Source organism: Pempheris klunzingeri, chromosome 15 (genome assembly GCF_042242105.1).
Source record: "Pempheris klunzingeri isolate RE-2024b chromosome 15, fPemKlu1.hap1, whole genome shotgun sequence".
NCBI lineage: Eukaryota > Metazoa > Chordata > Actinopteri > Acropomatiformes > Pempheridae > Pempheris > Pempheris klunzingeri.
The window spans coordinates 4046973-4058794 of NC_092026.1; the positions used below are offsets into that span (position 1 = coordinate 4046973).

The 11822-nt window shown below is 42.2% G+C and overlaps 2 protein-coding genes across 2 annotated transcripts; both read left to right on the plus strand.

Annotated features, from left to right (window-relative positions):
* Positions 1-1182: 1182 nt before the first annotated feature.
* Positions 1183-3177, plus strand: LOC139214613 (regulator of G-protein signaling 21-like). The gene is made up of 5 exons (XM_070845505.1): positions 1183-1283; positions 1409-1477; positions 1577-1638; positions 1725-1891; positions 2231-3177. The coding sequence occupies exons 1-5, from the start codon at positions 1234-1236 to the stop codon at positions 2519-2521; spliced, it is 639 nt and encodes a 212-aa protein (XP_070701606.1). The 5' UTR covers positions 1183-1233; the 3' UTR covers positions 2522-3177.
* A 932-nt stretch (positions 3178-4109) lies between these two features.
* On the plus strand, positions 4110-11627 carry ro60 (Ro60, Y RNA binding protein). The gene is made up of 9 exons (XM_070844759.1): positions 4110-4177; positions 4943-5546; positions 6114-6334; positions 6476-6622; positions 6713-6850; positions 6959-7075; positions 7421-7537; positions 8846-8992; positions 9760-11627. The coding sequence occupies exons 2-9, from the start codon at positions 4961-4963 to the stop codon at positions 9910-9912; spliced, it is 1626 nt and encodes a 541-aa protein (XP_070700860.1). The 5' UTR covers positions 4110-4177; positions 4943-4960; the 3' UTR covers positions 9913-11627.
* The last annotated feature ends 195 nt before the right edge of the window (positions 11628-11822 follow it).

Here is an 11822-nt window from a genome sequence, read left to right on the forward strand (position 1 = left end):
TTATTTGTGCCTTCTATATCATGTCGCCTCTTCTTTCCTCTCCATAACGTGAAATCTTGATTATGAGGTCTGAATGTGAACCTCCAGTTCTACATGTGTAACGTCTGTTTTTCAGCTCATATTTCATCTAAATTCAAACAAACTGATTTCTAATCCTATGAGTTGCTGGCTCCATTTTGCAAACATCATTAATGATCCTCTGTTTTCCTATTAATGGTGCAATTGGTCTCAGACAGTTTTGGGTTATCTGCCGAAATTCTAAAGAGGTACTTACCATATTGATGAGAAAGTAGCTGAAGTGTTTTAACGAGGAGTCATTTCTCTGGCCCCAAATAGAGCGAGCATTGAAATATAATGACCATAATTAACTTATTTGGCCCCCAGTTAACATCAATGGCAGCTACATCTAAGTTCAAGCTTCTCTGTAGTTCAAATAATACTTATATCAAGAACAGGCTATGAACTCAACTACATATATGAACAAACAAAAGACTCCAGTTATACATGGGTCCAGTAATTTATATGGTCAGAAATTAAACCACTCCAAGTTTCTACTGGATTGTCCCTTCCAGAAAATCCCTTTCACATATATCACAACTTCTGGCATTCCACTGGAAACAGTAAAAACACACGTTCAAACACAGAAACATGCTGATTTTACTGATCTTACCTAATTTAAATGTATTCTGTACAGAGGCATATCACCGTTTTAGCATGATTAGAAAAGTGCACCATGATAAATGCTGTTAATTTCATGTAAAATCATGAAAATGACATAATCCTTGTGAAAAAAAAACCCCTGTATGACCGTTTGATCTGTGACTAAGAATAACACAGAGCTGAATGGTGGATGACTTTCAGCAGTCTGTGAAATGCATTTCACTGTGGAGAATGTGATGGGGGATGTGATACATTAAGGAAGAGCACAAGGTTTGACGCACTTTGAGTATTCATGTGGTTCCCTCTAATTATGCAACAATCAGGCTGTATGTCAACAGAGGTTAAAGATAGTAACACACAAAGGGGGGAGGGCGGACAAATACTTGAAACCTGCAGTTCAGGGAGAAACGCAGCGTCTTGACATCAAACTTGGATTCCAGTCTGGCTGTGACCCTCATCAGTAAGAGGAGGCAGACAGGAGCCAGCGGTGAAGGACTCAGCTGTGTAATGTATACTGAGAGATAACGCGAAAGAAATTATTTACAGAGGAGATAGTGTTATTAAAATTCAGCAATGAATGGGCTCTGTGAGACATCTCTGGACCTCCAGGACACAAAGCGGATGTAAGTACAATATGTTTAATTTTGCAACGAGGCTTTTTCTGAACACTTTTTGCTTCACGCATCCAGAAGAGTCACACTTCTTTTTTTAATCTCTCGCGGTCCCTTCCTGTAATCCTCTCTTGCAGACATAATGCATGGAAATCAAGAATACATAACTTCATCCAGAGTCCATTACAATGGAAGAAAATCAACAGGTGTGTTTTTTTTAAATTTAATCTACTGCATATTAATACTGTTCTGTCTGATGTTTTCTTTTGATAGTGAACTAACCATTGCTTTTCCTCTGTGTGCAGACAGGAAACAAAGGAAATGAGCCTACTGAGAGAATCTCTAGAGACACTCCTGTCCCAAAAACGTAATTTGCATCCACTTTCAAGCAATACAAAACTAATATCATGGTTGGTTTTCTTTTTAATGAAGTTGTGTTCTCTTGTGTTAAAGGGGGACGAGTAGCATTTCGGGACTTTCTGAAAACAGAGTTCTGTGAGGAGAATCTGGACTTCTGGCTCGCCTGTCAAGAGTTCAAAACCTTTGACGGTCCAGAGGAGCTAACGTGGAGAGCAGCAAGTATTTATGAAGAGTTCATCAGTGCCGATTCTCCAAAACAGGTAAAAACAGACTCTGTGTGATGACTAAATAATAAGGGGAGCGAAATGTGCTCAAACCCAAATATGAGCCTAAGGAAAAAATGTGTTTGCACATGAATGTTCAGTGTTTTTATTGCAAGAGTAACAAATGCAATTTTTTAAGAAAAAGACTCAGTTTGAGTCCTAAAAAACACACTGACATTTACTATGTATAAACCACAACAACCAGAATTTCAAATTGTAAATTTCAGACTGTGGTCTGGTGCAGGTGGCTGCACATACTCTGCGTACAATAAACGTGTAAATTGGAACAGCATGTTCAGTTATTTGAGCTGGTTATTGCTTAACATGCTTTTGCAGGTGAACCTGGATTTCTACACGAAAGACATCATCGTCCAGAGTCTCCAGCAACCAAGTCCGGCATGTTTTGTTGCAGCGCAGAGGAAAATTTACAGCCTGATGGAGAACGGCTCCTTCCCACGCTTCATTCAGTCTGAGCAATACAAAGCCATGTTTGATACAGCTCCTAAGCAGAGGGGCCTGGGGAAGCACCGGCAGGCCTTGAAGATAAAGAGCGCAGGAGATCTAATACAGCATGATTCAAACCCAATCATTCTGCAGAGGGATTTCTATTTCACGCACAAGGACTGACATCATGCATGGTGATGATGTCAAGTGTTGCGCACACACAGGCTCACGAGCTGCTGTGGCTGACGGACACTGTGCAGACACTTCCCCTTCCTTCATAATGTCGCTTTAGGCTGAAAGCTTCTGGCTGAAGCATTCAATGTCCTCAATATAAACTCTAATGTGTATAGTTGTATTCAGGTGAAATGCAAATGATGGCAGGACTATTTTTTGTGTTTGCACCAATACAATATTTATGAAGATTTTAATAATTTTGTCATGTATTTAAATACTATGGAACACTGTTGCACAAACGCATTAACTGAACAAAAAGACTTTCTGTGTCCGCACAGGTGTCAGAAAATGCACCCTGTGTCCTTACTGTTAATGTGCTACTGCCACCCTGTGCTGACTTGTGGGGAAAACTTGCAACCAAAATTACACTTGAAGCAACTGAGACAAAAAAAAACTTTTGTGTCAGTGATATTTATTGATTGTTTATGAACTCATTCATTCTCCTTCGCTAGTTGTGTGACACTGACGCCCACCAGAAATGAACCGACGAGATGCAACCAGCAATGAACGAACGGAGCTTCTGTCTGTTTTGTGTTTCATGTCTCCTCAGCAGCTTCCACAAATGAACTAGTGGCTTTGCTGTTCTTCAGAGAGGTTAATGGGTTCTGCTCTGTTCAAAAGCCACATGGCTAAAATAAGCTCCAGTATGTGAATCTGCGTTCAGTCAGTCTTGGATTAAAAAGTTGAAGAGAGAACGAGAAAACAGTAAAATTAACCATTCTTTTGTCATTTCTACTTATTTTTTAGATTCACTTGATTATTGTTTGGCTCAGTTGTGCACATTGACACTAATTAGGGGCCCTGAAAGTAAAGCAGCTAAATGGAATTCAGCCGTCATTAATTCCATCACTTCACCAAAACAGCTGTATATTGAAATGGAAATTTCGTTTACATTTGCTGGCTACTGAAGTCATAAGTAGTGAATGTTGTCAGAGCACAAACAGTCTTCATACTGAGCAATGAGCCATCACGTCCTCTCTGTAATTCCTTCCATGTTCTGCAGCCTACCCGTGGCATTTCCACATTGATTCGGTGATTTCTACATTCATTTCTGCATTGATTATGGAGATATTGGCTAAAAAAAAAACAAACTTGCAGCATCAAGAGTCGGAGCAGGTGACGAGGGAAGAGACAGTGAGATGAAGGATGGAGAGATGACGGTGGAGTAGACGGATGTAGCAGCAAGGGGAGAGAGGATATATCTGGGCTAAATGTACAACTAGGCCTGCCTGTGACCACCACAGGATGATGATGATGATGATGGTGATGATGATGGTGATGATGATGATGATCAGTGAAGTGGGGGGTCAAAAGCAAACACCAAGGCCACTGGAGACAGAGATGGCAAATACTAATAAAATCTGGCAGTAGACATATTGTGGTGTTCATGTCAGTGAGGGAGACAGATGTTTAGGTGTGTGTGTGTGTGTGTGTGTGTGTGTGTGTGTGTGTGTGTGTGTGTGTGTGGCCAGTGATGGTGATGGTACTCTGTATCCCATCATCCACTGCGGCCCCGCCCCTGGTTAGCTCACTGACGGTCAGAGAGGGGAGGCCTCTTCGCATCCAGCCTCATCAAAAACTTGAGCTCCGTGCAGGCATACTGTGGTAAGTTCCTGTGTTGTTATCTGTCTCTGTAACTATCGACCCGCTCCGGTAATGATTAATGAATCCCCGCTCGGTTGGGTCTCGGTTAGCCGAGCTGCTAACTGCCAAACATCCCAGGCGAGCTGCACCAAGCCGCCTAGCCGGGAGGCTCCCCGGTGTCCGGCTCGGAAAAAAAGCTCTGATGTGGGACTGTAGTTTGTGGTCCGGATGGTGAACATTACTCTGCAGCAGCTGCTGAGAAAATTAAGAGAAGGTTGGATGTTTTTTTTTTACCTGTTTATCATTAATTTAAATCGGCTAAAGCAGCTGGCTAACTAACTTCGACTGCCCCCTCTTTGCTAGCTTAACTAAGTTAGCGACCCTGAGCTGGTAACGTTAGTTTATTGACGGTTGAGTAGCTAGTTAGCAGCTAACTTTTACCACCGTGTTTAGTCCAGACTCTGATAACAGCTCAGTGTGTCGTGCATCATCAGTCTGTGAGTATCATCATGTCCTGTAATCGGCTTTAAGTTATTTCTGTCGGCGCACTGAGGCAGAGAATAAGTAAAGTCATCTTCATGTTGTGTTCACGGACGCTCTCTGCTTGGCCACTGATCTCCACTGCAGTTTACTGGAGCTCAAACTTGTTGTGGCTATTTGGTAACTTTAAGAAGTCCAGCATCATGAATCATGAATGTGGCAAAGTTTAAAAAGGGGGTTATTTCAGTAAGTGTTAATAGGTCACTGTAAGCACTGATTGTAAAAGTCAGCCACTTTCTGTTTCAGGCCTTCTCTAGTGTGACAATGGAGCCATCGGGAAGTGCTACGACATCTCCATCGAGCAATCACACCCTGAACTCAACAGGTGCTGGCTGTCAATGGGAGGTCAGCGACAAGGCCAGACTGTGCCGCTTCCTGTGCTACGGCTCGGAGGGAGACCTATACACGGCCAGAGAGGAGGGCCATGTGAGCACGGAGAACGCCGGAGCCCTGCTCTCCCTGCTGCAGGAGGGCCGAGGTGCCGAGGTGGTGGAGGAGATAAGGAGGTTCAGCCAGGATGGGCGCGCTGTCCGTCTCGACCCCTCCTTGTTTGCCTTGGCTTGGTGCTCCCAGCACTCAGAGCTGAAGACCAGACAGGCGGCGTTCAAAGCCCTGAAGGAAGTCTGTCGGGACCCTGCCCACCTGTTTTCTTTCATCCAGAACAAGAAGGACTTGAAAGAGGGAATGAAATGTGGGATTTGGGGACGTGCCCTGAGGAAAGCAGTGTCTGACTGGTACAATGAGCAAGATGCCATGAGTCTGGCTGCGGCGGTGACCAAATGTAAACAGAGAGAGGGATGGTCACACCAGGATCTCCTCAGGCTCTCTCACACCAAACCAGCTAATGAGGGTGAGTTTGCACAGACATTATCCACGGCTATTTACAGGGGATGGTCCAAAATATCCTCTCTGTCACATCACAGTATCTCCGCCAGATATCTCATGAAGGTCATGAGACACCTTTCTTTTCAGTTTTAGAGATGCTAATTAAGTTCAGTGTTTATTTGGGTCACTGTTTTGACTTCATTGGAGGAGATGCCTTTCTCATGACTACCAATTTACTGTCATATTTTCAGAAACCTATTATATTACATACAGTGTTTGTTACTACTGGATCAGCTACAGTCGTGGAAAGTCTATAAGTTAAATACCAGTTAGCTGTTAGTGTGACAGGGATCTGTGTTTGGTTTCAAAGTGTTGAAAATGCTACAAAGCCTTAAGACTTTTTATTTTTTTTATCAGCTTCTTATTCACTTTACCGTGTCACTTTACTAATCTGCTATATCTGACCCGACCCTGAACATTTGTAAACCTGTCCTGACTAACAATATATAATGTGTACAGTTTAACCCTGTGTCGTGACTTGGATGAAGAACTTGCTCAAAACTCTAATGGTCGGCCTTTTTTGTGTTTTCAGCAATTTCCTTGATCAGCAAATATGTAACAAAAGGATGGAAAGAGGTCCAGGTTGCTTACTCGGACAAAGAGAACCCGGAAGAGGTTGTCAGAGTGCTCTCGTATCTTGAAGTGGTGGAGAAGGTCAAGCACAGTTGTGATGAAACGGAGGTCATCAATTTAATAGAGGAGCATAAACTAGAGAGGGAACAGCTGCTGACAGACCACCTGAAGTCCAAACAGGTGAGCGCTCTGTATGTTGTGTTTAAATCATCGCTGATGTCTGAGCTTTTTTTGTCATTGGACACCAGTGACGCTGTATAATGGCAGTGAATAGTAATCAATGATCTGATGCGGGGATATTTGCTTGTTTTTCTTCTGGAGGTGTGGAGGGCTTTGTTGAAAGAAATGCCTCTCCAGTCACTGCTAAGGATCTTGGGTAAGATGACGTCAAACAAAGTTCTTGAACCAGAAAGTTCAGAAACACAAGCCGTATGTGACAGAATCCAGAGTGAGACGGCGCTGAAGAAGGTAGGACTCATAGATCTTCCTAATTAGCTTACGGGTGTGTTTTTCATTTTAACCTGAGCCGGTATTTACCGTCTGTCTCGGCATCTCCAGGCAAAGATCCACCCTTTAAGCATCCTCATGACTTCTGAAAACTACAAAAGAGGCCAGGGCTATCAGGGTAAAACAAAGTGGGACCCAGACAGCAGCATCCTCAAAGCAATGGACTGTGCTTTTTACAAGAGTTTTGTGGTAGGTTATTGTTATTTTCAAAGCCCCCTGGCAAAGCTTCAAAGAGGACAGCAACCAATAGTGTTTGCAAACCCTTAACCTCTGTTACTGTTGCAACTGTGTCCTCAGAATGTGGAGCCTGTGGGTAAATCCTTCGTAGTGGCAGTGGATGTGAGCACATCGCTGAGCAGCATCGTCCCAGGGACGTCGATCAGCACCGCTGTCGCTGCCGCAGCTATTGCCATGGTGAGACAATATCAGAGCTAGCTAGTAGATAGCTACACAGCATGTGAGAACAGCTGCATCTGTAATCAGGGCTCGTGCCGCCCCATCTTTGCAGGAAGCCTGGGTCAAGGAATTGGTCTGTTGATACATGCTGCAGATTCCAGCGAAATTCCTTCCGCGTTACAATTATCTTAGTCCACAGGGCCTCTCAAGGGTAATTAGCTAAAAGCGTGCCATCACAGTGATGACTCTTAACATTTGCAGAGGGTGCAGGATTGTTCTGCAGCACTGTGTGCACATCAAATGTGTTTTTTGTCATGGCAACGTCACGCTTTCCTTTTGACCTTTTTTTTTTATCCGGCACAGATTTTCACCAGGACAGAAGCAGACACACATGTGGTGGCCTACTCTGAAGGAACTTTGGTTCCATGCTCCCTCTCTGCTGACATGACTCTCGCACAAGCAACAGCTGAACTAGTTAAGGTAAGGCATGTCACAGCGTCAAAGAATAAGAAACTAATAGTGGTGCACCGAATGGGAAACTCGGGGCAGATACCGATGTTTAAAATAACAGTTTGGCTGTTATCTGATGCTGACACTAATGTGCTTTTGTTGTTGGTGATCCCCCTTTTGTGCCGGGGGGACAAAGAAAATCTACAAAGAAAATCTTTCAAATGTGTGATGCCGTTTGATATTGAAAAATGTTTGCTCGTATGTCTTCTCGAAATGTCACTGGGACACGGGGTGCAAATTCAGCGAAATCCACAGTTTGAATCCATAATAGGTCATTTGCGTAGATCCTATTTGGAGTTTTGAAAGTGTGTGTGTGCATGAGGAGAGGGGTTCAGGGGCTCTGCGTGGACAGAGTCACGGAAACTCTGACCGCTGAATTATTATTCCTGTCGTCTGAAACATGAAAGTACCTGGAAAAACATAGTGGGAACTGACAATGGGGGGAAGAGGGGAGGCAGAGATTCTCCCGTGGGGTGATGGTATAAACTGCTAGCTCTATCCTGTTGCCACGAACTGAGGCAATCTGAACCCCCTGGCTTGTCGCTTCACGCCCATGAGCACCCGGCCGCCTGGCCTCGATGAGCACAGCGAGGGAGGTCAGCGTTTCTGTGTGATAGTGTGTGTCCGTGTGTGTGTTTGTCTGCTTTAGAGCACGAGGCCAATTCATGAGACAGCTGTGTTGACTAAAACGGACCTACGTTACATGTCTCTTCCTCTCTGTCAGTTTTCAGTTCAATTCAGTTGGCTTTATTTGGAGGAAAAAATCTAGTTTGTCCAATAACATGAACATTAATATCACACTGAAATGATTGATTATATATACCCTATATAAAGCATGTCCTATGTCTATATCCTCTAATTATTAATTATTGTATCTCTCTCTCCCTCTTTCTTCATTTCAAATGGCTTTATTGGCATGAAAGTCTTAATAATTCTCAGAGACAGTGTAATACTCACACACGGCTCACATTTTATTACACTTCGTATCATATCATCAGCTGGGTATGCGAGCTGTTAGCCAGTCCAACTGCAAATAACCAGCACAGCATTTAGCATTTAGCCATTTAGCCATTTAGCCAGCACAAATTAGATGAGACGCAACAAATATCAGCCACTGCTACTGGTGAACGTCATCTTATTCGCCACTGTGGCAGTCAACAAGGCAAATATCAGCTGGTAAATCAGTGCAGCCCTAGAAAATAATTACAGCACATTGTCTGAAAACGCTCATGTTGCCTTCACTGAGCATATCTTGCTCTTGAAACCTTTCTGTTCCAGATCCCGGGTGGGAGCACAGACTGCACCCTTCCCATCACATGGGCCACAGAAAATGGGAAAGCAGCAGATGTGTTCATCATTCTGACCAACAACCCGTTGTGGACGTTTACTGCCAGCCCAGTGGAGTCTCTGAAGAAGCACAGACAAGTATGTTTATTCATTCATGTCTGCTTGGGGAGGGGATTTGATTGAATAATGTCCCCTGTGATAAAGATTGTTGTGGTAAATGGGCACAAATACCAAATAGAATTATTAGCATGTTGATGGGCACAAACTTAATCAGTCAAATGGGATTTAGATGGATGGATGGGATGTTGATGGGATGTTTAGTATTAAAGCTGATCTCTGTGCTATATTTCCAGAACTGCATGGCATTTGGCCAATACACACAATTAATGTCAGAAATGAGCATCATTCAGGATTCTTACACAGTGTGGAATTAGATTTTAATCCTTTCCAGATCTGGATAAGAGTGAATGGAAAAATATTAGTGTTTCCAGACTATTCCAGCTCTCCTGTTTTCTAAAATATAAAATTCTGAATTTCTAATAATACATTGACGATCCAAGCAGAGTGTCTTTCGTGGCGTTTACCACAGGCCAGAGCGAGCTTCACGGCTCTGCCCCCAGTGTCTGATAACTGTATCCAGGCATCCACGACCAAAGTAGTTGAAGAAAATGTGACAGTATCTTTTCAATGGACGCAGTGAATAAACAAAGCCATACACACTACAGAGAAGTCTGGATATTTGAATGTGTTAAAGTGTGGAATTTCAAAATGGAAAATGTGTACAAACTCTGGTTCTTTGTGGGTTTTTTTTTTTTTTTTTTTAAATATTGTCTGAGGGCCAGTGTTTAAGAACATATGAGCAAACAAGCAATCAACTAGAAAATGTTTGTGTATTTTCTCAACAGACATTCAGAGCTAATTCCAAGTTGGTGATGTGTGGGCTGACTTCCATTGGACACGCCATTGCAGACACAGAAGACAGGGGTTTATTCAGCATCTGCGGCTTCGACCTCGGAGCTTTGAGCGTCATTCGTAACCTAGCCCAGGACCTGATCTGATGAAGGGTTGAGACTGTCTCTGAACCATGTCGTTAGAGTACAAAACAGAAGGCACAAAGTGGACCAACGAGGCTCACTTAGCATGTAGAGTGCCCTAAAACAGCACTAATCCAAAAGATGTTGACATTTACAATTCCAGTTTCTCTTTTTTTTGTATTACGTCGCTTACAAGTCAACTGACAAAGTGTCCAGCGGGCTGGACAACTCTCTGGAAATGTTTTGTGCATATATTTTTTTCTCTGAAATTTGAAAAGGATGTGATGGGACATGATATGTCATTGCATATCATGCTGTTAAGAGTGGGAGTGCAAACAGGCTGTTTAGGGCTGTGATGGTTCTTGGTGAGACACTAACCCATTCAACAATAAATTCCACTAATTTATAGCAAACTTTCGGTAGATTAAGAGGAACCGTGTGAGAGTGAGAATGTTAGAGGCTCAGTGCGACTGTAGGTTTACTTTTAGGGAGTTTGCTGTAGTTCCTAGTATGTACCAATGGTATGATTTTAGCAGGTTTGATGTGATGGTAGAGGTATTATAGGTTTGAAAGCCTGTCCCTCTGTTCTATGTAGCATTATTATAAATTATTAACAGATGTACTGTAAGAGAGAAGGATTGAAACAAAGCACCAAAAGTGGAAATGTTATTCTGTTGACTTCTCAAATTCTTTGATTTACTTGGTGAGGACAGATTTTTTTAATAGTAATATTAATGTGTAGAATCCCATTCACACAAACTCTTGCCTTTACCCTAGTCACAGTATTTAGTTGTATTAACATTTTGTTTTCCCTTAAGCCAATTTTATTTTGAAAATGAGTTGTCTGCTCTTGTTGAATTCATTCTACAAAAAAAAAAAACACCCCTGGTGCTTTTAAATCTAATTATACTTTGTTTGGGACTTTCCTCTGACAAACGATATACTTTATCGTTTGTCAAATGTCAAATATTTGGGACTGTAAGTCAGTTCACTGCAAGAAATTGACTCGTTCTCATATTTTAGTCTGAATTCTATGCATTACAGTTTGGATTTTACTGTATTATTATGTCCAGGAAGGACAAATCCTAGCTATTTAACAACTGTTTACCAAGACTGAATCTGCTAGCACAGTCATGTTTCTGTATTTTTTATGTAAGATTGTTTGTTATGCAAAAACTAACAGATAGTTGCTATCTTCCCAGAACAAAATGAGTTGAATGTACTTTTGTAAAACATGCAACAGTAGAAATTAAAAGTACAACGCTTTATATTCCTTCAAATACAGAATAAAGAGACACAGCTCATAGGTTTAGTGTCAGGGGCCAATTCATGTAGGGGATAATGCACGCAAACAACTACAGTGGTGCTTCTTGTTTTTAGTCTGCAACAATTGCTGTGATCACTGAACTCATTCATTCTGGTTTAATTCTCTCTTTCAGAGGAAAAACATATTTCTGACCATGTTACTGTGAAGGATTGTTGTCCACACATGCTGATACTATCATTTCCAATGTTAAGACAAGGTCAAAACACTATAAGCTAAAATCTTTGTATAATATGATCGATGAATTAACATTTGTGGTTTAAACTCTGACACAAGAGAGATAGTTATAATGAGTTATGGTAGTTCACGTGTGTTTTACCACGATGATGAATCACTTTCCCATCATATTGTATGTTTTCATTTTGCTTAACATGCGAGTACTTGACTGTAGTGTCATTGTAAACCCCTAATAAACACTTTGCTGCTCTTGAAATATATGTGCCTCTGGCTTGCTGTGTTACTGTGACCGAAGTGTTGTTGAGCAAGGCACTGAGACTGTACCGTGTCTGCCGGTGCCGATAAACTAGTCAAAAATAAGAGTTACGCTCAGTAACGTCGGATATGTGATTCTATGTAGCAAACAAGGGGGGAATATGTCAACTGCCAGCTG